This window comes from Chroicocephalus ridibundus, chromosome 1, assembly GCF_963924245.1.
Source record: "Chroicocephalus ridibundus chromosome 1, bChrRid1.1, whole genome shotgun sequence".
Classification (NCBI taxonomy): Eukaryota; Metazoa; Chordata; class Aves; order Charadriiformes; family Laridae; genus Chroicocephalus; species Chroicocephalus ridibundus.
Window position 1 is genome coordinate 78804278 of NC_086284.1, and position 24683 is coordinate 78828960.

The 24683-nt window shown below is 38.3% G+C and overlaps 1 protein-coding gene across 2 annotated transcripts in view; it reads right to left on the reverse strand.

Annotated features, from left to right (window-relative positions):
* The window catches only part of PRKX (protein kinase cAMP-dependent X-linked catalytic subunit), a 61123-nt gene extending 37584 nt beyond the window's left edge, over positions 1 to 23539 (reverse strand). The window contains exon 1 of one of the 2 annotated variants that reach the window (XM_063341079.1): positions 22884 to 23539. In XM_063341079.1, the coding sequence (XP_063197149.1) occupies positions 22884 to 23076 (193 nt within the window). In that variant the 5' untranslated portion in view covers positions 23077 to 23539. The remainder of the gene's footprint in view (positions 1 to 22883) is intronic. The other variant, XM_063341070.1, reaches the window with a different exon arrangement.
* Positions 23540 to 24683: the final 1144 nt, after the last annotated feature.

Below are 24683 nucleotides of genomic sequence, written 5' to 3' on the forward strand. Positions count from 1 at the left end.
GCTAATTAATACTCATCAGTCAAGCTTTCTGTTTTTCATAGTTCAGAGACAGGTTCCTGATTTCCAAAAAGCGCCATTCAACAGAACATCCATGACAGGAGTTCCTTTCTAATTCCAGATAATTATTTTTTTTTTGGCTCACAATGTATTGGCTCTTTACAAAAATACTGTAAATATCAGAGTGTCTTTAAACAAATTAAGCAGAATCCTTGAAAGTTCTTCCTCTCTCTTTATTCTTTATTTATTTATTTTGAAATACCAGGGACCAATAAATAAATGAGACTAGAAAGCCACCAGTCTCCTGGTGATACATGACCCTTAATCCTTTCCATTTCTAAACAGCTCTTAGAACACTGAATTTAAATACATGTCCATGTCCCTTCACAAAATTTTAATATCCACAAACATCAGAACAATTTTCATAAAACTGGTGTTTCCGCACTTGTTTCTTCGATGGTATTTTTGTAACTCTTCCCATGCCTTCCACTACCTGTGATTTGTTACATGTTGATGTAAAGAACGTGAACAGATGAGTGGATGAAGTTTTTCCTCCATATTGAAAATAGGACACTGCAAAGTCATTATTAGTCCTACTTTTGCCTATTTAAATATTGCACATGAAGTGTGATGTCTCAACTGCAGAACTGTAAAGATGTAAACATTTTACAAAAACAGCTCAAAACCTCTAAAGATGTACTCCTTTCGCAGCTAGAAAACTAAGCTCTGTACTGCTTTTGCTGAACTAAATTTAGTAGGCCTTTTGAAAAACAGCATTTTAAATTATACTAACCCCTGATAAAAGTGTATCAATCTGTACTGACCCTATTTTAAAAATATCTATGGTCTATCACATTTTAAAAGACAAGCACACATTTAAGCTAAGGATCAGGTACCTGTCTCGCTAGCAACACATTCCAAGTTAAAACACTAGAAAGCATTAAATTATATATTTAATCTAATAAGAAATTCAGGTAAAGTATTATCAAAAAGTGTCACTTGTTAATAGTTGGAAAAGAACCTGTAAATTAGAAAGTACAGTAGCAAGACAGGCCATCTTTATAACTTTTAAAAGTTGTAAAACATCATTCAAATCCTATTCACAGAATTGCTTCTTTCAGGTAGGGAGAGATTAAAACAACTGTGTTAACTGAGACCTTCTTGGAATGCAAATATTAAAGAGAAGGATTTGTGTTGTGTTCCCCCCCCCCCCCCCCCAAAAAAAAAAATATCTCACAAACAAAAGCCAGACATACAAAACCCAACATCTAGCCATCTCCTGTCCATTAACTGGTGCTCAAAATTCCCATCAAGTTTAGAGTAATTCTGCATTGTTTCTAAATGAATTTGTGCTCAAAGTTAATATTTTATAATTGCTTTAATTATTTTTTTCTTTAAGTTTTTAAAAACACTATGAAACAGCTTCCTTAAAATGAAACCTAAAACAAACTGATGGACATTTAGGCTAAAAGTTACTATTTTTAATTAAAGTGTATTACACTTTTGCTTACCACAAACAAAGTAATGCATGAATGCATCGCAAAGTAACTAGACTCAGGCAAAGAGAAGGAAAACCAAAAAGATGAGTCTAGTATTATTCTAGGTATCATCACATCCTAGGTTTTAGGCTACAAGATTCCTTTCGATTGTTTTAAGAAAAAAACCAAACAAAAACAACAAAAAAACCCCAAAATCACCGCCCTTCTATCACAGAAACATTTTATATTACAACCCAAAATGATGAATCCTGATCTCTCTTCACATACTGTTTAATTTGGGTCTGCTGTTGTGAATACATGTCTCCTACTTCTTGAGTTCAGATTAGTACTACATTCAAAATTTTGAACCGCATGTCCCAGAAGCAGTCCAAGTCAAAAGGGATTGACGTCTAATTTTCTATGAAGACACATAACTTGCAGTTTATCTCTGGCAGTGCATAAAGAATCAATTCCAGTAAATCATCAGTACACCATTTTTCTCTTACTCTACTATGATGACGAACTAGAAGTGCTTCCCAGGGTAGAAGAAAAATGTTTAGAAAAACAACGGTGAGAAAAACCTATGCAGGGACATACTAAGTTGAAAAAAACCAGCTCTGTGGCTAAGTTTAAGTCCCACAATCAAATCTTTACTGAAGATGATACTAAGGCTTCCTCTCTCATCATCTGTCAGCACGTCTATCTTCATCTTCAGTTTCCCCGTTTACAGGAAGCATTTACAAAACTGATTTGGCTAGCTGCTTTACTCAAATTCAGCATGGAGATATTTAGTTTGGTTTTCCACAAAAAAAACCACCCAAAACAATTTGCTGTGTCACAAAGTCAAGGGCAGACTTAAAACCTTTTCAATTAACTTCCACTAAAGGAAACAGTCGTTAAGTTCTTAAAAGCTTAAAATAGCACCTCAATAGAAGATACACCGCAGTTCAGGTACTTAACAGATTGTTCCAGGAGCTTTTGCTCTGTCGATTGCTACAGTTAAACATATTAGGTCCTATATGTTGCTGCAAAACTACTGTACGGACAAAGCTTATACCCAAAGAAAACAGAAAACCTTAAAATAAAGTTGACCAGCCAAACAACTACAAAATATGGCTGTGCCCAAAACTCATGTTCTCATCCAAGAAAAATAAATAAATGTAACATTTGATGACTAAGAAACAATTACTTACAAATGCAATAATCCGTGAATGATTTAAAGAGTCAGAGTCACTTTGTTCCACAGAAGTTAAAGCTGCATAGTATCTGATAAAGATCAGAGATACAGGCAGCAGCATGGGTTGAAACCTTAACAGCAGTCCCCTCTGAACTATGTGAGGCTAAATAGAGGTACTTAGTAGGTATCTAAAACCCGATTACCCACCTTCCTTTTCAGCCCAGAAATATGTGCCTCTACACACTTGCAGGATTTTTACATAATCAGCATATTTTTTTCTGTCCCGAAACTCGGCTGTTGAAGATTTCTTCCTTTGTTTTCTCCAAAAGAACTACTTGATGCAACTAAGTCCCACATTAATGCAAAGAAAGTATCAGGCTTAATATCTTGACTATGTCCTTCTAAAATGCAAATAAAAAAATCTTGTTAAAGTACAAAGGTTTATTATTGCTGAATGAATGTAATAAAAGCCACATTGTTTGTACTTGACCGATTTCCTCCTTCACCAGTGCTGGACAGAAGCCTTTGAGGGACTGGTACCTCCTATAATACATTCCTTTCAATTACATTTCACTTCCATCTTCATCTAAAGTAGTGCTAAAGGAGAAGCAAATCATGGGGGAAATTTCACACAGTGCACAAAAACTGTATTTTTAAATACTTTTGAAACAGATTATCTATTCACTACTTAATATGGCATTTCTGCAATGCTTCTAAAGTATAAGAGTGAAGAGTAAGTTATGATGAAGAGCTCCTGGATGAAGACAAATCAAAGACTGACTTTACTTAAATGCACTCAGCATGTTTTAGTTCTCTTGTATGGTTCGGGAAAAAGCTAAATAGGCAACTAGCAGAAAACTGTTCAAGATCACCTATTCCTGCTATTTTGTGTGTTACCACAGAAGGCCTGAGTCCAGAAACACACTTGCATATGTATTTATGCACAACTATACCAGCAAAATTGAGATTTAGCTAGAAAGGCCAGGTTGAAATCAAGATACACTAATATTCAGAAAGCAAATTCTATCAAATTAGCAGTGATATTAAAGCTCAGTGCCAGCCAATACCTACTTTTGCAGGTTTTTTAAAAGTTTAACCTTTTTTCACTCAGATTTTTGACTTTCATTTTTAAAGTTTCACTAATGTAGAGCTAACTCAGGATAGCAAAAGGAAAAAAAAAAAAAAAACAAAACACTTCTGGACATTCACGTTGAAGACAAAGCCTGTCCACTGAGTAGTAGTTAAAGACCTCAAAGTATCAGAAAGTTCGTGGTTCACATTCTACCTTCAAATCTTAAGACTGATATTTTTGAAAAATGACAAACTGGAGCTCTTTCGTCTTTCAAAGATAGAAGATTACCACACAGGACCATGTAGCCCCATATAATTTCTTTATGGTTGAACATTAAAAGATACAACAGATATATATCCTGAAAGGCTGACATTGTTCTTGGCCTGTTGCAATTTATGGTGGGAACCTATAAAAAGTGTTTTTACAATAAAAAAAGGCAAAAAATGGAAGTAGTAAAGTTGCAGGCTAACAGTGTACAAGCAGTAACTGACCATCTTGTTTGTTATCCAAACACAAGCTGAGGGACGAATTTCTCCATCTTTTAGGCAAACAACCAACAGACTCCCCGGACACTCTGAGTTGGACCTTCCTCACTTATTACAGAGCTTACCTTTGGACCAGTCAGGTCCTTTCCAAGTCAACAGAGGGGAAAAAAAGGCACTTCTATATTCAGTTGAGCAGTTTTACACATCCGATTTATGAACCCAGAACTACCTATTTCCTTCTGCTGATTATACCGTAGTTCTACACATGTAGGCTTGATAGTCATTTACAATGCATAGATCTACCTTCAGACAAAGGAACCAACCTCGAAGTTATAGGGTCTGTTAAGTGCACGTGGGATTTCATGACATGGAAATTATTGACACAGAATACGGTAATTTGTATAAGGAAATATACATTGCTGAGATTTAAAAAAGAATTGTTAGCAACTCACTGAATTCTTCGTACATGTCACCAAAACTATGCCAAAATATACCTATACGACTTTACAACCTTCAGCACTGGGACCCAAATAAAATCTACTGGCACAATATCACGAATATGCTATTAAAAAAGCCAGTTCATCCATCTAGCAATTTATGGTTTTTTAAGTACTGATATAGTTAATAAACACACATTACACACAGGAAAGGAGAGATAAAATTTTTACAAATAATCACAGAATAGTAGGGGTTGGAAGGGACCTTCAGAGATCAGGCAGTCCAACCCCCCTGCCAAAGCAGGTTCACCTAGAGCAGGTTGCACAAGAACGCATCTAGGTGGGTTTTGAGTACCTCCAGAGAAGGAGGCTCCACAACCTCTCTGGGCAGCCTGTTCCAGTGCTCTGCCACCCTCAAAGTAAAGATGTTTTTCCTCATGTTGAGATGGAATTTCCCGTATTCCAGTTTGTGCTCATTGCCCCTTGTCCTGTCACTAGACAACACTGAAAAGAGTCCAGCCTCATCCTCTTGACACCTGCCCTTCAGATATATATATATGTATTGATGAGATCACATCTCAAACACATCACGGATCACACCTCAAACCATATTCAATTTTCAAGCTTGCGTTCACCCATATTATCTGTAGTTTTACATATGTTATTGAAATTTATACAGCAACAAGAGAGTCTTAGAAAGTACTTAAAACTATCGTTATGTTTACCTTACACTTGAGCTGTTATGCAGACAAAAACAGAAAAAGATTTCTGATACAATTAAGTCCTTTTCTGCAAATTTCATTTAGTTTCATCTTTGAATGGGGTGTACTGAGTACTAGAGATTTTATTATGATATGCATAAAGGACTTATTGTTGTAACTATAGCAAAATGAATACCTTCCCAAAAGACTCAAATAATTTCTTTGCATCTATAAGCTATGAACAGTATGCTGGGCCACTGAGACCCTGTATTCTATCTTCCGTAACTTAAGTTTTAGAAAACAAAATCAAGCTACAAGCCAGTAAGAATCTTTTCCTAAAACACTATTTTCATCTGGAACAAGCACTGCAAATGGATTTATTTTTGGCTAAGGGTTAATACACTGAGAATTCACAAGTGGAACAAAGTATTCCTCAAATGTAAGGCTTTGCTTATATTAATAAGGCAATATCAAGTGATATTCCTGAGACACTACAGAGTAAGATACATTATATATCTAGAAATTACTTCATGTGTTCATTACCTTTCCAAATTCTCTCATACTATACCATACAAAAAACAGTGTAACACTGTCCAAGGTAAGGTGATGTTTTTTGGCACTAGAAGGGACATAATAATATCCTCCATACAAAGAGCTATTATGTGAGAAAGAGGAAGTAAGTCTAGAATATCCAAATAAAGTTTTATCTGATACGGAACTGGAACAAATATACTAACACAAATATTAAGTTTCAAAATCCCAGTCTCCAAATTTCACTCTCAAATATCAATTAAACATTTCAGAAGAAAATCTCTATAGTGCCCAGGATTTACATTACTGATAGAAGTAAAGACTGAAAACACTCTTTGTACTAATACTTAATGTTACTGAAGACATGCCAATGTTAATTTAACAGTTATGTTTATTGAAAACACTTAAATACTCGAACAGAAAAGTACTGTAGTCTTTAAATTTTTCACACTATTCAGGATTCTATGGAAAACTACGCCTTTTTCCTCAGAAAAATAAGTCTAACCGTAATTAAAATTCTGCTGTTTTCTAACTTCAGCCTACTACGCAACTGAAACACAGAATGGATAACTAGATTTTTCTGTTTTTACTATGCAGCTTCTTAACAGGAAAGAAAAGCCACTCTACAGAGTTTCCACAGTCAGAAGCCAACAGCCCCTGTTAGTTTTATACACGCACTTTCCTTTCCCTCCCACCTCCAAACTAGGATCTAGTCTCTCTTCAATATTATACCTCTGAACATCTTACCCAAGAAATCCATCCAAGCTAACAAATAAGACTTTAAATAGAAGGTGTACATAATTGACAATATTTCAATGGACAAAGATGAACCCAGATGAGAACGTTTGAGAATTTATGAAAGAATACACCCAAACAACCTACAAAAATTCCTTTCATGAAACAGCCTTGATTTCAAAGTGACTCTTGAGAAACAAACTGTACAAGAAAATGGAAATCAAGAGGTGAATGGGTCACTACAGTCAATACTAAAGAAAGTTTCAGAGGCTATGGCATATATAACAATAGGATTAATTTTGCAACAGTAAGGATTGACTTTTTGACTGATACCAGATGGCATTTTTGTGCAGGACATTGTTCCTGTAGAATTTTCCTTTTTTTTAAAGCATAAAATCATCTAAGGCACATTATTTATTTTAACATCATTTGCATTAGACATAGTTTGCTAATTTCATACATCTGAAAACGCAGGTAGGAAGACGCAGTATGTCATAAACAGGCAAGGATATAGGCGAATTCCCTAAACAACAAATTTTTCCCCATGCAAAAGCAAGACTGACATACAAGGCTATGGAAATAAATCTCATTTGCAACGACGATTAGCTGCTCCTGAGCAAAAATATTTAAAGAGTAAATATATATGTATAATAAAGAATTTATCAGATTTTAAATTATTCATGAGTCACAATATGAAACTGAGAATCCTTCATGAAGTCACATGAAGAGCAAAGAGAAAGATATGGTTCAAAGGTAAACACCAATGACATAGAGAAAGAAAATATCCTACAGTACGTATGATTCAATCACACATAGGCCAAGGCTTTCAAGATTCCCAAAAGGATGCTTGCTTTGGACAGGTGAGCACAATTTACCTTACCTCGATTTGTGCTTCCCAAGCTGCAATATTCGCTCCTAAATTTCCAAGCTAATATACACACTGGAGAAGAGCTAAGCTCATTACTTCTTCAAATATTTATATAAAAATGCACGTAAGTGATTTCAGACAGCTATTTGATAGCTAGTTTTATAGAATGACCAACTTACCCAACACAAAACAGTGAGTGTGAGATGGCTTAAATCTAAGAAAATCAAAACCTGTATTGCAGAATATTAAGTCTCATTAATGGCACTGTATATCCTTCTTTAAATCTTATATATTTTTTCAAAATACATATTCTCAAGTGTCATTTCTGATAGCAATTGTGTTCAAATTTATGATTTCTAAATTGCTTACGAGTAGGCCCCTCTTAAATATTATCTGTCAATCCAAGGACTGGCGCCATTAAAATAAGAAAAAAAGGCACCTCATCCTCATGTTGTAGAATTTGAGCAATATCACAGACAAAAATACATACAAATCCAGAAGGAAAACATTAGACACACAGCTGAGCGTGTACCCTACACAAATCTTTCCATAAGGCCTGAAAACCTGCCATACAATCAGAAAGCACTTCAAATACTGTCAAACAAACTTAGTTCAGTTTTCAAATGCATTGGGAAGAAAAGACCACACAACTCTTCACATGTATTGAGACTGGGCTGATAAAAATCTCATCCTTACTAATGGCCCAGTGTTCAAGATACCTCAAGTTGCAGAATCTCAACCTAACAATTCACTGGATTCACCACTAAGTTCAAAGTAGTACAGTGGCAAATCACAATGTGTACACAAGAAAAGTAACTGAGATGTTAAAAAACTGTGTTTCATGACAACTGTTTCGACAATACACTGAGACAATACACATGGGCAGCTCTCCATCCTAACTGGACTGGCTAATCTAAAGAATGCCTTAAATGGAAATCAAAGCTTTAAAAAGAAAGCAAAACAGAACACCCCCAAAAACCTCTCCATTATCTGTGATAGTCAAAAGCATCAGTAGATCAAAACCTTGAGATCTAAAACCGATCAGTTCACAATTAGTGTTAGCTAGTTACACTCCTTCTCACAAACCTCTACGCTAGACACAAGAGTTTAACTTTTACGTAGAGTGTATTTAGAATACTGCTTGGAAACCTATTCTCAGCATTAAAGATTTATAAATTGCTCTGTTCTGCAGGCCATGAGGAGTTATTTCCTGGATCTTAACTCATAATGCTCTGTATGGTCATAAAGAGTATCAAGTATATTATACAGTAGTAATAATAGTGAAGACTACTAGATAGACCTTACTAATAGAAACAGCATTTCCAACCCTTCATATCACAGTTACAGTTATGAGCTAGTCAGACATACAGAGCCCTTTTTATAACCTCAGTGTTCTCACTTCCCAGTCACTGATAGCAGTTAGTCATTAATACTCAAATCTGGAAAATAAAACCAAGTTCTCTTTTTCATGAGAATCTACATTTTCGTTTAGATTTTCAGTTATTTCACTATTCTATCCTATGTATGTCTTCATCATACGTCAATTTTTTTAGCAACATATACCCTTATATGTAGATATATGGGTATATAATCTACACACACACCCATTCACTCAACCACAGGTTAATATATTTCATTGTTTACTGCCATAGTTGCTTCTCACTTCTACTCTCTCCCATTCTCTCATTCCATAAAGTCTCAGAATTAGTTATCTGAACCTAATCTGATATACTTAAAAACAGGATCACGGTCTGCAGTAAAGAGAGCAATGAATAGCAAATCCAACCCCACCTTGATAGGATAGATTAAATTACAGCTAATTGAATTCATGAGCTGTAGTTCACATGCCAAGAGTACTTCACATGCCCTTGTAGACTCTGTTTCTCCAAACTGGTAACATCATTGCTTACAAAGAGGTTCATTCACTATTATATTTGAGATAGCACACCTTTCAACAAAAATGTATTTTAAATTATTCATTTTAAAGAATAAGCATTTCAATATAATTTATAGTTCAGGACTTGCTCTTAAAGAAATAGTGACAAGCACAAATGTGCCAAAATTAGAAGGCAGGGCCTGATATAAAGGTCAGAAATGAACACAAAACCCATCTATCTGGGCTGGGTCATCGGTTCATATACAACCCAAATCAGTTGTAACTGAAAGTTACTGGTATCTGATGGTTTATCATCAATTAACACTTTTAAGAGAAGCTGAAGCATGTTAAGTTTTCAGCAGCAAAGATAAATGGCACACTTCTGCCCTGAAGAGAGATGAAATATGCCAAACAAGAAAAAATATTAGGCATACTAGATATTTACTGCTCTATGAAGTGAACTGCAGTTTGTTTCAGATTCTTGCACGTTTCCTAGGAACAAGTAACAGTCTCAGAAGGCAGGACAGAGACTGATGAAATTATTCCTTCATATATAAGAGGTGCTCCTACATCACTGATGGAAGGGGAAACTAGCATTGCACTATCCAAAATATAGCTCTTCAGGAGGTACCAGAAGAAAGCCGTGCCAATGACTAATACAAATATCTTACTTCTTGACATAAAAATTGAATGGTATCCTTAATAGGACTTGTCAGCATACAAGTTAAGTACTATCAATGTTTAAAGAGTCCCTAAGCACCTGTTTTCACTATACTGCCTTTTTTAGTCAAGTCAAGTTTACTGCATTCCTCAGTCTTTAAAATGAGGTCTGTGTATGACATGCAAAACTCTTTAGAGATGACTGTACTTTATGGTAAATTATTCAATAGTTTGCACCAAAAAAAGGATTTGTCTTGCTAATAAAACTAAACCAACTATGGTATGGAGGGACCTCCTAAGCAAAGTGATCAAACAGTATGGCTTTTTTCTTTCTCTCTGCTCTCCCCCTCCCCAAAGTGTCCTAGCATTTCTAGGTTGGGTTATTGGGTGTTTTTTTTTCCCACCACTACAGTCCCTGTTTAATTTTATTTCAAGAATCATATTTCAGAGAACCAAAGGAGGCCAAGCAACAAAGTTATATCTGTTCTCAAACAATGCAGCTCCTAACATCTCTATCAAAAATGAAAGCCAATTAGGCTAGAAATCACAACTAGTCTGGGAGTATCTGGAGTCCTGAATCTCTCCCTAGCTGTTAGATTCAACTGCCAGCATGAGAATTTTTTCCTCCTACAGATATTTTAAATGCCAAAACATGTGAAGATTAGAGAGAGGTTTATCAACGCATTTTATTACAGGAGATAAACTAGTAACATTTCATGCAACAGTGCCCAACTTTAGGGTATCAGTGAATCCATAGCTGGCTTATTTCCACATAAAGTTGCTGAGATTGCACACTCAGTATTAACTAGCAACAACCACAAGTTCAGATATACCTACCAAATCAAGTACTAGTAACATTTGTTTCTTCACATAGTCATTTAGAGTACACAGTTGTGCTCCCAGCCAGACTTTCACTCTGTTCTACTTGTTTTGCTCTCAAAAGAAACAATATGTTAGAAAGACAGACCTACCTAAACAAAATGGAAGAGTGTCTCAAAGCAGCGTTAAGTTGCCTTATCCCACTCTCTTTTTCCAACATAATTTTTAAGGAGGAATTCCAACATTCTGAACCAAAGGTACGGCCTCACCGTACCTTTGCATTCATCTGCGTTACTGCCTGCCAGCTTTCTCAGACTACTCATCCACTTTGGTAGTCTCCATTTCACTAGGAACCCTCTTTATTAAAATACAAATAGCAGCCATGAAAAAAAGTTAATAAAATTCAAAAAATATCTGAAATTAACACAGAGGTGTGAGCCCTTGTCTCCAAATACACAATGTAAAAGCATTTCACTTGCAAGTAAACATATAAGATCAAGATTAAAAGAAAAACTTGTTTATATTGAAGGCTTTTATCACCAAGGTACACTCCTAGGAAACTCTTAAAAGCAATGTGAAACAAGCATACTCTAAGCTATGAAATCAATAACTATGCAACCAATTCCTGCTTTAATTTTAAGTTAGATGAGTTTACCTGCGGACCTCTCAGAAAAAAAATAAAGATTGCTGAGGGACTGGCTAATTAGCCACAAAGCCAGTTGTCTTCCGCATTTCCCATTTCACAATGTTGCTTCTCTATTTCATATTAGCGTGTATTGCAAGCTCTTCTCAACAGATAAAGAATTCACTTATAAGTAACATCACCTGCAGTATAGTACAATTCATACATATTTCATGTAAAAAAAACCAACATTAAAAATCCTTGCTAAACAGCATTTTGAGATTCTACTTCTCAATCTGCCTTTCATGTCAGTCAAGTTGAATATTTATGGAATTATACCCTAGCCATGCCTTATCCTCAACCTCTGCTCACAAAATTAAATCATGTTACTTTTTTTTTTTTTTTTTTTTTGGGGGGGGGGGAGGGGGAATGGGGGTGTGGGGCGAGGAAGACATAATTCCAAAATATCCTTTAGATTTCAGACGTCAAATACTGTTATTTCATAAAATGCACAACCCACTCAAGTTGTCCTATTACAGATTTACAGAGCATTGTTTTCCCAGAATTATCCCAAATCAAGCCAATGAGGCTGTACTCTGCCTAAACCACAACTGACAGTGCAGTAGAATTGAAAAAATTTTGGCCTACCTAACAACAAAGGCAGCAAAAAATCATCTCCACCAGCACCAAAATAAATCTTTTGGCTTACAATAAGTCAAGCAATAAAGAGTTGAGATAATTCTAGAAACTCTCTTCACTTAAGACATTTATAACAAAGGATATAGTTTATTTTACTAAACACTTAAAAGGAATAGCTTTCATAAGCTTTACAGCATGGAATGGATGTGCCCCAATTTGTTTCTAATTTTCAGATGATAAAGGATGAAATGTATACAACTGAAATCCAAAAAATTAACTTAAAAAACGACCTTTTTTTCCCCAAGAAAGAAATATATTCCCATGTCTTAAAATACTTTGCATTAACTTCGGTGTTAGTTCTTTTTTTCAAACTATTTCCAAATGTCTTCTCAGTTACTTTGTTTTCCTTCTAATGATTCTGTTTTGTAGGACACACTGTCTTTCTCACAGCTTCTTCCCAGCTGTCTTTTCTAGCAGGAAAAAAAAAAAAAGTAACAAAACCAACTTTCATCAAGGAAAATTTTCCATTAACAGATCCAAGGAATCACTGCTACTCACTGTGAAATTACTAGAAGAGATGCAGAAAGCTTTTAAACGGAATAATTTGAATTAAGTTGCCATACTTGGAAACTTTTAGAAATATTTTTAAATCTATTATGTCCCGAATGACATTATTTCCAAAGATATTAATGAATGAGCAATTTCTACATATATGGTTGCTAATGTGAATTTATTTTAAGTGGATTGAACTATGTCAGTCACTAAAAAAGGAGTAAGAACAATGTTATCGATTCAATAGAAGTTCTATATCCACTACTTCTGAGTGTGGCAACTGGGTGCATTAAAGTCATCTTCATAGGCCTTTGAAAAACACAAAAGTCAGGGAGAGTTTAGTGGCCTCAGAACACAAATTCAGCATACCAACATGCAACCTGAAACGTCTTGATGAAAGAGGGGACAAGAATCCCAGTTTAGAAACCGACTGACCAGCATCTGTCCTTATTGTTTGTTCTCCAGGGACAGACAAGGAGTTACCCACTAATCTTCCTGAAAACAAACTAAAACTTTACAATGCATACTCTGAAGTTATTTTTGGCAGGCCATGCAAATTAAAACTGTACAGGCTATCATCTCCTGCACCCAAGGAGCTGTAAGAAGCCAATACCAAGCTGGGGGGAAAGAGGTCTGAGGCTAGAAGTCTGTCATCAGTTTTGGGGCAGGTGGCTAGAGGAGTCTGCTATTAAAGCACCCAGAAGTTTTACATAAACACAGTTGGCTCCCAGCCTCTTATTTTTCATATTCGCCATCCATATAGCTATTACAGTGCATCCTAATTAGTAGATCAGCAAAGTAAAAATCTTACACCCAGTTTAGCCTGTTTTTGAAGAGTTTATGGAGGGAGAGCTCTCTTAACATCTACATAAAAAATTTTGAAGCATTTAATTTACTGACTGGAGCACCACTGGAGAGGCATAAAAAGCAATACGAACTAGACATTTTGCTTTAATCCGGAGAGCTCCCTGCACCTTCAACAATAATGGCAGTGTCATTACCATAAAATTTCAGATTGCTCAGAGTCCCCATATTCCCCAATACAAAGAGAACACTACTTAAGCAAATGCCATGAATGCTGTGTAAAAAGCTAAATTTAAATGAAGAACCATACCAAAACTCAAATACTGCATAGTGGGCATCCCAAATGGTCATTTTATATGACTTTGGTAACAAACCATTACCTCCTATGTAAGGATCATGTAAAAAACCGACGAACAAACACAAACGTTGGCAGCTCCACATTCTTCTTGTATTAGACAATGTAAGAGATTACATAGTCCCTTTTTCCAGGCAAAATAATGTATTGCATTGATAGCTTTAGTGCTTTTTAAAAGTATGCATAACACAATGCCAAGTGTAGACAAGAAAAACAAATGCATGTAAAAGTCACAGGTTACAACTGCTAGTAATAGTTTGTATTATATAGCTCTTCTGCCCCGAGTTGCCTTTCTCAAGTACTCTAATAAATACTAAATACAAATCATTACATCTGAATTCTTGCAAATCGAGTGGTAAAATCAAATTAAAAAATACCAGATATGTGACCTTTCATGAAAAATTAGCTCAGAATCAATGCTTTAAGGAAGTAAAAAATATCCTAGTTTAAAAAAAAAACCAACAAAACTATATGCTGTAGATACTGTACGAATAATGAAACAAAGAACTGCTAAGTGTAATAGGCAGCAAATTAAGAAGTCCTGACAGAAAAAAAGCATGACTCTTCGTATTTTCATTCTTCCTACATCAAGCTTAGAATTGTAGAACTTATGTTTTATGAATTTATATAAATTTAAATATATATGCATATATATATAATTATAATCCAATAGAGAAAGCTGTAGGTGATATTCAAACTGAATATCCAGAAATGAAACAAGAGCAAAGAAGATTTTACATAAAAATTCATCTGTTTTAGACACTATAACCTGTTGGCATAAGGGCTATGAAATACACTGCAAACCAAATAAAACCATATAACCAATCTACTTTTACTTTGGTATTAAATAAACGCCCCTCAACAAATAAAGAGTCACAAGACTAGAAATTCAGATACTTCACAAAGTATTCAAATCGCCTGAGGGGTGCAGTTCAGATTTACTTAACTATAATGTAGGCCAAATTGAGCTGGACTTCCCTGCTCCCTCAATAGACTAAGAAAGTTGAAGGTCAAAGCGAGGCTTTGGGAATGGTTCCACGGACCAGATCAATCCAACAGACAAGTCTAACATTCCATCGTCATCAGCATTATACAAAAATATGTTATACGATGCAGTTTAGTCACATGGAAACAATGCTTCCTTCATTAATTTTAATGTGTTTCAGTTATAAATAAATAAATAAAAGTAACACACACACTAGCAATTTGTCTGAGGTGAAGCGTATTGAAGCAGACCAATTGATTCCCTCGAGAAAAATAACAACACATTTACACAAAAGTTACTGTCAATCAATTAATAGACCAGCTATCAACTCCTCCAAGCTGGGATAGGAGGAAGAAAGAGAGCAGCCGGGTGGAAAGTTTTCACGAACAAATGCCACAGATCACCAGAATTTAAGACTGGATAGGGCAGCTGTCAGAATTTACCAAAAGAAAACTTGAGCATCCACACATGTGAAAAGCAACTCTGCAATGCAAACATGTCAAACTACCTTAAAATATGTACAGATATTAATACAAATCCTTCATCACGAGCTTTAAACTCAGGTAATCTTATTTTACTAACCCAAAAGCATAAGCACTTTGGCAATAAAACTAGCAGTTGTAGTGAAATTAAATGAAAACAGTTTAAATCTAGTTTAGATATGTCTAAAAAGGAGAACTGTAACTGTATTTTCTACAATGTAGACATGCCCAGAAGAGCACATTCTGAAAACTTATAGTATGCCAGGACTTACAGTTTCAACACTGTTTTCCCTTGTTCCAGTTATCTTTGGCCTTTCAATGAAAGAGCTTGGGTATTTACATCAAATAGTTAAGTTGCTTAAATTGAATTGTAAAAACACAAAATTTAGAATTCAGTAAGACTGTGGCCCTTAAACCGAGTAAAAACAAAAGCTTAAGTTAATCCTCATAATGAGACTACTATTTTAATATTTTCAGAAAGCTCTCCAGAGCAGAACAAGATGTTTTCTTCAAGTTCAAAGAAGCTTTCCAAAATGATAAGTCTGTATTATTCTCAGAAATTTTTTTTTTTTAAGATTATCAATGGATTCAGGGCAAAACTGCTCACAGAAACACTGTATCTATTTTACACCCTGTCCCTCTAAACCTTTAGAAGAAAACAAACATCACTCACTGCTTCAGAGGTAACATCTTTTCAAACACTATCCCCTGGAACCCCTCAAGAAAGAAGTCTTTTATTTGGCAACCTACTGTCTTACCATCACAATTGAAATTATTTCAATACCCTTGAAATATATTATTTACCCAAAATAAAATGGTAAATATAATACAAAGGGCAAAAATTTGAACATTTCTTTTACCAAAATTAACAAAGCAAGACTACCATTATCCACAGAAATACAGTAATGAGACTTTCCAAATATAATGTGTTCTGTTTCCTACTTTCACAATTTACTCACCTGTTTCCTAGGTGAATTTCCTTAGCACTCTAAATTTACAGTCTCTATAGTAAAGAAGAGGCTATACTAAGGGAAAATCTCTGACCCACTTTCAGTATTATAAAAGAATAATGGTAATAAAGCAATACGTATTTCAAATAAAAACGAAACACTGCTTAATGTGAAGTGCAAACAGTGGTTAAAAAAAAATACGTTGTAATGTATACCTTTCAAATGAAGGAACAAATGTCTTTTTTCTTTTTTTTTTTTAAAAAAAAAGAGAAAAGACAGTCTTCCTGTGGGAAAACAGAAATACAATCTAATTTTGAGAATTGCTCTTCCCCGTCACCTGAATATCCCAGGTGCACACTAGCACACAGTACTCAGCAAAATTTTACTTACCAACATCTTTGAAGCTGCTGAAAACCCTCTAAAACTGCGTAGAAATTGAAGGATGTTTTCCCAAGTAAAGACATGGTGTTAAACTACTCCCAAGTAGTACAAGCTAATGCTGAAAATGTTTTACACTTATAAGTATCAACAGTAAGGGAATTGTATTGTTTAACCTAAACTAATTTGGTTAAGAACAGCTTAGGCCCAGACAAGTCCTTGCAAAGTAAACACAAAGCTCCCATCTGTTACTTCACAAAAATTCACTCTTCTGTGCTGTATACACATCTATGCTTCTCATAACAAATAAAAATGATACATAAACTCCACCACACTTCTCTTTTTTCCAATATTTGTATATGGCATATCGCCCTTAAAGTGGGCCAAACCAGGATTAAATGCACTTTAGCTTGGGATTTGTTTCCCTAAATTTACAAGACATAAACACCAAAATATCAAGACCTCCATCTCCAAAAGGCTGCTCTCCCTGTCCACTACAAACAGTCCAGGCATGCAAACTGGGGAACCTAAACATAGAAAAGGTGAGTCAAGCCCTAAGAGCCTACATGCTGTCAACCGCCAATACTTTTAAGTTCTTATTCACTCCCTTTGAAGAAGGGGAAAGAAAAAAAAAATAATTCAAATCTCTATTTCTCTTAAAGTTTTCCATCTTTTTCGGTTCCGGCTGAGACAACACTTGATGGAAGAATTTTTCAACAGTGTCTTCAGCTGGAACATTAGTTTTATTTAAGCATAAACTTGGCAGGGGGAAGATGTGGTGTTAGGTGCTTTTGATTTTGTGGGAGAGAGTTTTGCATGCTTCTTATTTATGAAAAATTAGCACTGGTTGGGTTCCAGATTATTTGATTATTTGCATTGCAACAGGCACTTTTAGGCATCTCTGGGCTATTTATAGGACTTAAATTATTTATCTTCAAGAAGTATATTTGAGTGTCAAAGCCCATTCTATACTATACTCTCAAGTACACATCATCAGAGAAAGAATACTGAATTTCTTTCCACAATCAGTTAAATACCTAAATCAGATTAAGGCAAAAGAAACAGGTGACAGGCAAACACTAGCCATTTACCTCAACACTGATTTTAAACACTGAAGATTGAAAGTTCACATTTCTGCTTTTCTCTTTTCACATGTTCAGGCTTCTTCCATATACTCTCACTTTTCTGGCCCTTCTGAAAGGCAAATGAGAATACGTGTTTCAATCTATTTTTTCCAACCTCATGAGAACAAAAGCCTCATGGGAAAGGACCTGTTGCTGCCTACTCCCACAATAAACATTATGCTGCTGAAATTCACCTCAGCAGTGGGTAACAGGAAAAGCAAGTGAAGAAAGCTGAGTCACACCTGGTCATTTTCTCTCTAGAACATCAGCTATAACAATACTAAGGATTTATTTTGGGACAAGTATGATCTTGTGGGAGGGAAAAATGAAGCAAGAAAGACATTCCACAGACAGAGAGTGAAAACAAAGTCCAAGTCATTTAGCCTTATGACTAAAGTCTCAAAGATGTACAAATGTAATGGTGAATTCAGGTCACCATTACAGTCACAACATTCAGACCATGTTTTCTTTCAAAACTCGTGGTATTTAAGGACATTGCCAAGTAAAATCATGGATTATTATTTATCATTTCAGTATCAAGAAAAGGTGACAAAACAGGAAAAAAATGCTCACACATCCCTCAGAATATAACATTTTAAATAGACGAGGACCTCAGTAGCGAAACCAAAAATAACACTTGGTAAGAAACAGAACTAATTTGAGCCCCTTAAAAAGGCCACCAGTGCTCTTTACTAGTAAAGAAGAACCTAGCTATTCTGGTACAGAATTTTTTACTTAGACTATATGTATGGAAAATAGTACTGTAATGTCCTATACAGGAGCAGATTCCTTCTTACAGCATTAGACTACAGTTCTGTACCTACTGTCTTTCATATATAGTGCCATTTGAAATACATTTGGCTAGCATATTTTGTGTATGTACACAGTGAAATTAACTATTTAAAAATGTGTTGTGCCTCACTTTTCCCATGTACTTTTTAAAATTTTCCCATGCTCATAAAAATTAAAATACTGGTTTGCCCAATTTTTTATTCTGCATTTGTTTAGTGTAAAGCTCTTCATGGGAACAGTTGTTTAAAAGAATCTTTTCACATGAAAATACTGCTATTAAAATATTTCAATCAATTGAAAAGCTTTACAAAATGCAATTTACATTTATAAAGCATGCTACGGAATTCGCTGCACTTTGAGAAATGGGCAAGGAACAAATCTCACAGGCAAGACGGCAAGAATAAGTTTGTCATCTTTCTCCTCCTAGTGTTCTCTTCCTTCCCCCTTCCCTATTACCATATATTTCATTTAGGAACATAACATTTGTTCTCCTAACTTCACCTACCGAAAAGTGAAGAAACATCTTCTGGTTTTCTTGTACTTATTATTTTAGTTTACCTGAATTACTTCTTCCTTATGGCATAATTAAAAATTTAGTATCTCCATTTCAGGATATATGTCAGGTGTCCGACTGCAGCCACTCTGGCTACTGGAATAGGAAGGTCGCTCTTGTTAAATGCTTATCAAAACCAAGGATGGCTCAGAAACTATGCCACCAGTATTCATAGTTTCTCTTCCACTGACCAGACCTACAAAAAGTCTGAAATGGGTTCAGATAATCATGAGTGAGCCATAAAGTTTCAGCAGCTAAATTGCAATGAACATAGTGGTCATAGCATATGAATTTTTGCTTCTGTGCAGCACAGAACCATCTCAACCTTGGCACAGCTGAGTATGTAAATTCAACTGAGACTGACAGAATATATCAGCCTGGTCTGAGCAGCTGTTTCTGAGCATGCTGAGCAAACACTCATATTTCGACCTCCTTTGACAGGAAAATTAATTCAAAGACATAAGTGGACAACCGGGCTCCATCAATAGCTCCAGAGCAGGAGTGCTCAACTCTCATATAAAAGGACTAGTTAAAAACAAAACAAAACACCATACACCTCAAAGGTTCAATGCCACATCTTCAACCTCTCAGGAAGTACCCTTAAAGAAATATTCTTCCTGTTCAATCTCTCTTAGTGCCAGAAATCAGTATGCACCCCACTCCCATACCCTCCCCAAACCCATAACTTCACTTTATTGACTAAATATTAGGGCACTTCCCCCAAAAGCATGCCTGTACTCTAGTTTCTGCTCACAATGCCTTTTACCAAAGGGCCCACAAACACAAAACAAAGGTTGAGTCCTGGGATCTTTGGGGGAGATGAATGTCCTCCCAATCATTACGCTAAACTGTTCTCCCCTTTTCTTCTTTCTTCCCTCACAGTGAGTTCTTTGCTAACCCAGGCACAGCGTTCGACAGAAATCACAGAGAGCACGTGCAATCCAGCCTGCATTATGGTGGTGGGGTTAACAGAGAGATTTTAATCCTCTTAGACTATGAAAGCTATTTAAAACAGTAGCTATTATATTCAAAGCAGGTAGTGCTTACAATTTTTTTTTTTTTTTATTTTCACATTAACTGTCTTCCATCCTACAAGAGAAGATGCCTAAAGTCAGGGATGACCACAATCTCACAGACACCAATGTCATTTTGTTATCTGAAGTATTACTTATACACAGCTGTAAGAGCATGAAGCTCACCTCCCTCCCTTACTCAACTTAATAGTTTCTAAGGCCATACTGTTTCTAAGCCTGGGTATATCTATAAACAACAATGATTCTAGTAGAGAAGATATCAGAACTTCCTGTCCTGTAATTTCTGGGTATCCACCTCCCCTCCACAAATATCTCCAAATATCTCAGACAGAGCACACAGCTTCTGAGAACATCAGCAGAAAGAAAATGGCTATTCTTATCACAGCAATCAAACTGCAGATGACTCTACATTGCTGTAGTGAAACTGATGACAATACATTAATCTCATCTATTTGTGCAGGGAGATCAAAACAGAGGATAGGGCAATATTGACTTAAACCACTGCTAAAAAAAAAAAAAATTGTAGATATATTCTTTCAGTACATGTGACATAAACCTGAATGGTACTTAACTAACTTAATTAAAAAAAGGGTATTCTGCACCAATTTAACTTGCAGCCCATTTAACTCAGGAACATAATGTAGCATGTTAGCAGGTATGTAGAGAGCAGTCCAACCTCAGGCAGGGTTACTGGCTCAGACCTCAGATGCACTACAGAGACATTAGCAGGGCACTGCGTCTTTTATAAACTCTGACGCTCAAAGGCAGGTATAAATACGTTCAGTTTCAGTATCACTTTAAGGCTGCTGTTTTGCTTCCTGGTCCAGAGCTAGATCCCTTCCCTCTTCACAGCCTTCTACTGCGGCACATAGGCAAGTCATAAATTCATTTAAAAAACAACTTACAATAAGCCAGCTCAGCTTATTCGATCAGGTAAGGCTTTATGTATTTATCTGTGTACAATTTCATACCCTTCAAGTTTTGCATTTTGTCTTCTTTCTCCCTACAAAACCACCAATGCCATGGTTCACAAGAAATGCAAAGAACGGTCATCTTTTCAGACAGGGCTATTTGAGAAAAGAAGGAAAAAAAAAAAAAGAAGCTGGAGAAGACACAGAAAGAAGGGAGACTGTTCTTTAAGTATTCTGTCAGTGCCCTGATAGGCAGCTATCTGTTCCTTTTACATTTTACTTCCTTCTCTGTGTCTTCATAGCAAGCAGGCTCACTTGTTTTTAAGTTTCCCTTTATACCTTGTGGAATCACAACTTTCCTCTTCCTTAACCTCTAATGAGCACCTTAAAGAACACTCTAAAAATAGATGCTGTTTAAAATTGACAACAGGATTATTTCCACATTTCTTCATACGCCTGAGGAACATCTCCAAGACTATTACGCCTTCTTTAAAAATTACTATTTTTCTGTAGCCTATGCTTCACTTGAAGTCGTAATCCTCTGTGATGACAACTGTGTTCACAGCAACTAGTCATGATGCAACAAACAAGATCGACTGCTTCTGGTAGAAAAAAAAAAAAAAGCATCACAAACCTTTCAAGCAGTCTCTTAATAATCTCAATTAGTTTCTCAATAAAATGCCCATTCACATTTCAAATTGGAAAAAAATATCTCAAAAAACAATGCACTTCAGGAGAAGATAACATGGTCTTCACTGATCACAACATTCTTGGGCTTTTCCAACTCCATTTTTAAAGACCTATTAAACCCATCAACCTCACTAAGAAAGGGTTTAAATCGCACCTTTTGGGCTGAAGAGAGCTTAGAGGAAATTAAGATTTACAGTTCTTACTGGAATAAATCTATCCAAAATCATTTCACAGTCCCATGAAGAAAGAGAGAATAAAACTTCCTTATAGGCGAATACACAAGCCTGCCAACCAGGCGCAAAAACATATGTAACTACACGTATGTACATTCAAACACAGTGCACTGACAGATACAGTGGATACGAACACAGTGAACATCATCACTGATGTCCGAAATGCCCATTTATTAAATACATGCATTTACTCTGCAACGCCGCCGATTACAGGCAGTTTTTAGTTCAGTGTAGTAGATGTGAGATGCAACCTCGCCTTCTACCAAAATTCAGCACAGGCAAAGCATCTTTGCACCAACATTCAGGGCACCAACGTGTTGGAGTTTTGAAATTCACTTAGCCGTATCTAGTCAAGCTGTTTGATCTCTCCACTGGCACGACAACTACATTTAAATGATGAATTTTCTATTTATTTTTTTTTTTAAATCACGGTGCATGCAAATGAAGTTAAACCACATAAATCAGGTTCGACACCAAAAGGTCTTCAGGCTTCAGCAGTGACTGTCCCCGTCTCACAGACAGGCCAAACCCGGTTACCGGCTCGTTCAGCTGCAGACAAAACCCACGATCTCGCCAGCCAGAGGCGACGACACGAGTGTGCGGAGAGGGGTGCCGCGGGGGGGCCGGTGCCGGGGTGGGGATCACCCCCACGGCACCTGCCGGCCGTTCAATGGCCGACGGTCCAACCCCGCCGCCTCAGAACGGGCCCACAACGCTCAGCGGCCGCGGCTCCGGGGGAAATGAAGGAGCGGAGGAGGCTGGGGGTCCCAAAAAATGGAGGGCGCCCGGGAAGGGGGCAGCCGGCCGCTGGGGTATCTCCGGGGGCCGCGCCCGGCGGGAGGAGCTGCCCGCCCTCCTCCCGCCGGGCACGGCCGCAGGCAGGCACCTGGGCAGCTCCTTTGTTCCTCCCCGCTCCCGCCGCCTCACCCCTTCCCGCACTCACCCACGGTGGCCAGGGTCTCCAGGTCCTCCAGCTTGTAGGAGGCGGGCTCGGGCGCGGCGGGCGAGCCGGGGCCGACGGGGCTGGGGGCCGGGGAGGCGAGCTGAGGCGCGGCCAGCCCCGCTGCCGCCGCCGCCACCGCCTCGCCGCCGCTTTTCGCCCCCATTTTGGCCTTGGCGGCGCTGAAGGCGTCCATGGGGCCGCCCGCTCAGCGCATGGAGAAGGGCGAGGCGGGCCGCCGAGGGGGAAGGAGGAGGAGAAGGAGGGAGAGAGGGACCGGCGGGGACGCAAAGTTTCAGTCTTCAGCAGGCAGGGTGGCTGCTCCCCGGCGCCGGAGCCCGTTCCCGCTGCCGCCTCTGAGGGGGCGCGGAGCCCTTCAGCATCGCGGCCGGCCGCCGCGCCGCCCGCCACTCGCAGCAGGGACCGCCGCGCAGACAGACAATGGCGAGGGTGAGCCCGGGCGGGCCGAGCCGAGCCCCGCCGTGCCGAGCCGCGCCGCGCCACAGGCGGGGCGGAGGGGCGGGGTTTGCCTCCCTGCCGCTGCGGCACGGTCCCGCAGAGGGCTGGCGGGGCGGGGACGGGGGGCGAGCCAGTCTCCGCCGCCGCGGCGGGAGCGCGGAACTCGTTCCCGTACCCCCCCCACCGCCGCGGGCAGAGCCCCGCGGGTGTCTGGTAGCGCCGGTGCCCTTTGCTCGTCCTTCCCCGCGTCCCGCCTGAGAGGCAGCGCGGCCCTGCTGCTGCTGGGGGGAGGGAGGGGAACGGTGGAGGGGGAGCACTCGCCTCCGCGCCTGCCCCCGCCCTCCCTCAGGGCTGCGGCGGACGGGGGGAAGGTCCCGTCCGCTCCCCGCGGAAAGTTAAAAATGATGGATGGGGGCCCTGGCAAAGCGGCTGCCTGCCCCACCTGGTCTCACACTGACGGCTGCGGGAAGGGTCGGTCGTTCCCCACGCGTGGGAGCGGGTCTTGGGGTAACGCGGCTGTGGCGGGGTCGGGGGTCGTTCCTCCCCCGCGCATTTGGAGGGTTTCCCCACGCGTTGTTTCACTCCCCGCGTACAAGTAGGTGCGGGTACGGCAGCGGCCCCTCCGTGTGCCCTGCGAGACAGCGAGGTGGCCGCGGGTGGCTGGCGGCTCTGGGAAAGGCACCTCATGGAGTACCGAATATAGCTCCTTCCACGGTGGCCAAGAAAGTGTTGACGATTGTGCTGAAAGATGGGGAAAATCGGTGTGGGAGCCAAGTCGCTGAGAAGCGCTCATGTCAAAATTGGGAAGGAGATCCTAATTTTTTCCATGCCTTGTTCTGGGCCCAGTTTTACACTGCTCACTCCGTTCCAGTAAGCAGGATATCTGTAAAGCTGATGTGCAGATCAAATCACGCAGGTGGCATTTTGTATCTCCTTTTTATTAAATGTGAAAATGTGGGAATACTAGTTTCTGTGTGAAGTAGGTAGTTTCTGCCTTCTATGTGGAGTTGGTTCAATAATAATGAGAAATAATTATGTGTATATACAAAAATGGGTATAAATATATAAATTGTACATAAGAATTACAAATTTATCTATATCTTTCCTGAATTTTAAGAGATCCTTACAGTCTTGTCTATAGTTACGATACTCAGAGGATATAACGTGTATTTTTATCTTTTAACTTGTTGACATGAAGGGTTATGACTAATTTGGAAAAATGCTAGGTCATCTCTGCTTCCTGTCAGCCTGTGGAAAGAATCACCAGTGAAGGAGGATGACCTCACTTTTGCTACAAAATTTCAAATTTCATTTGTGTACTTTTCAGAATGCAAGTTTTGCACT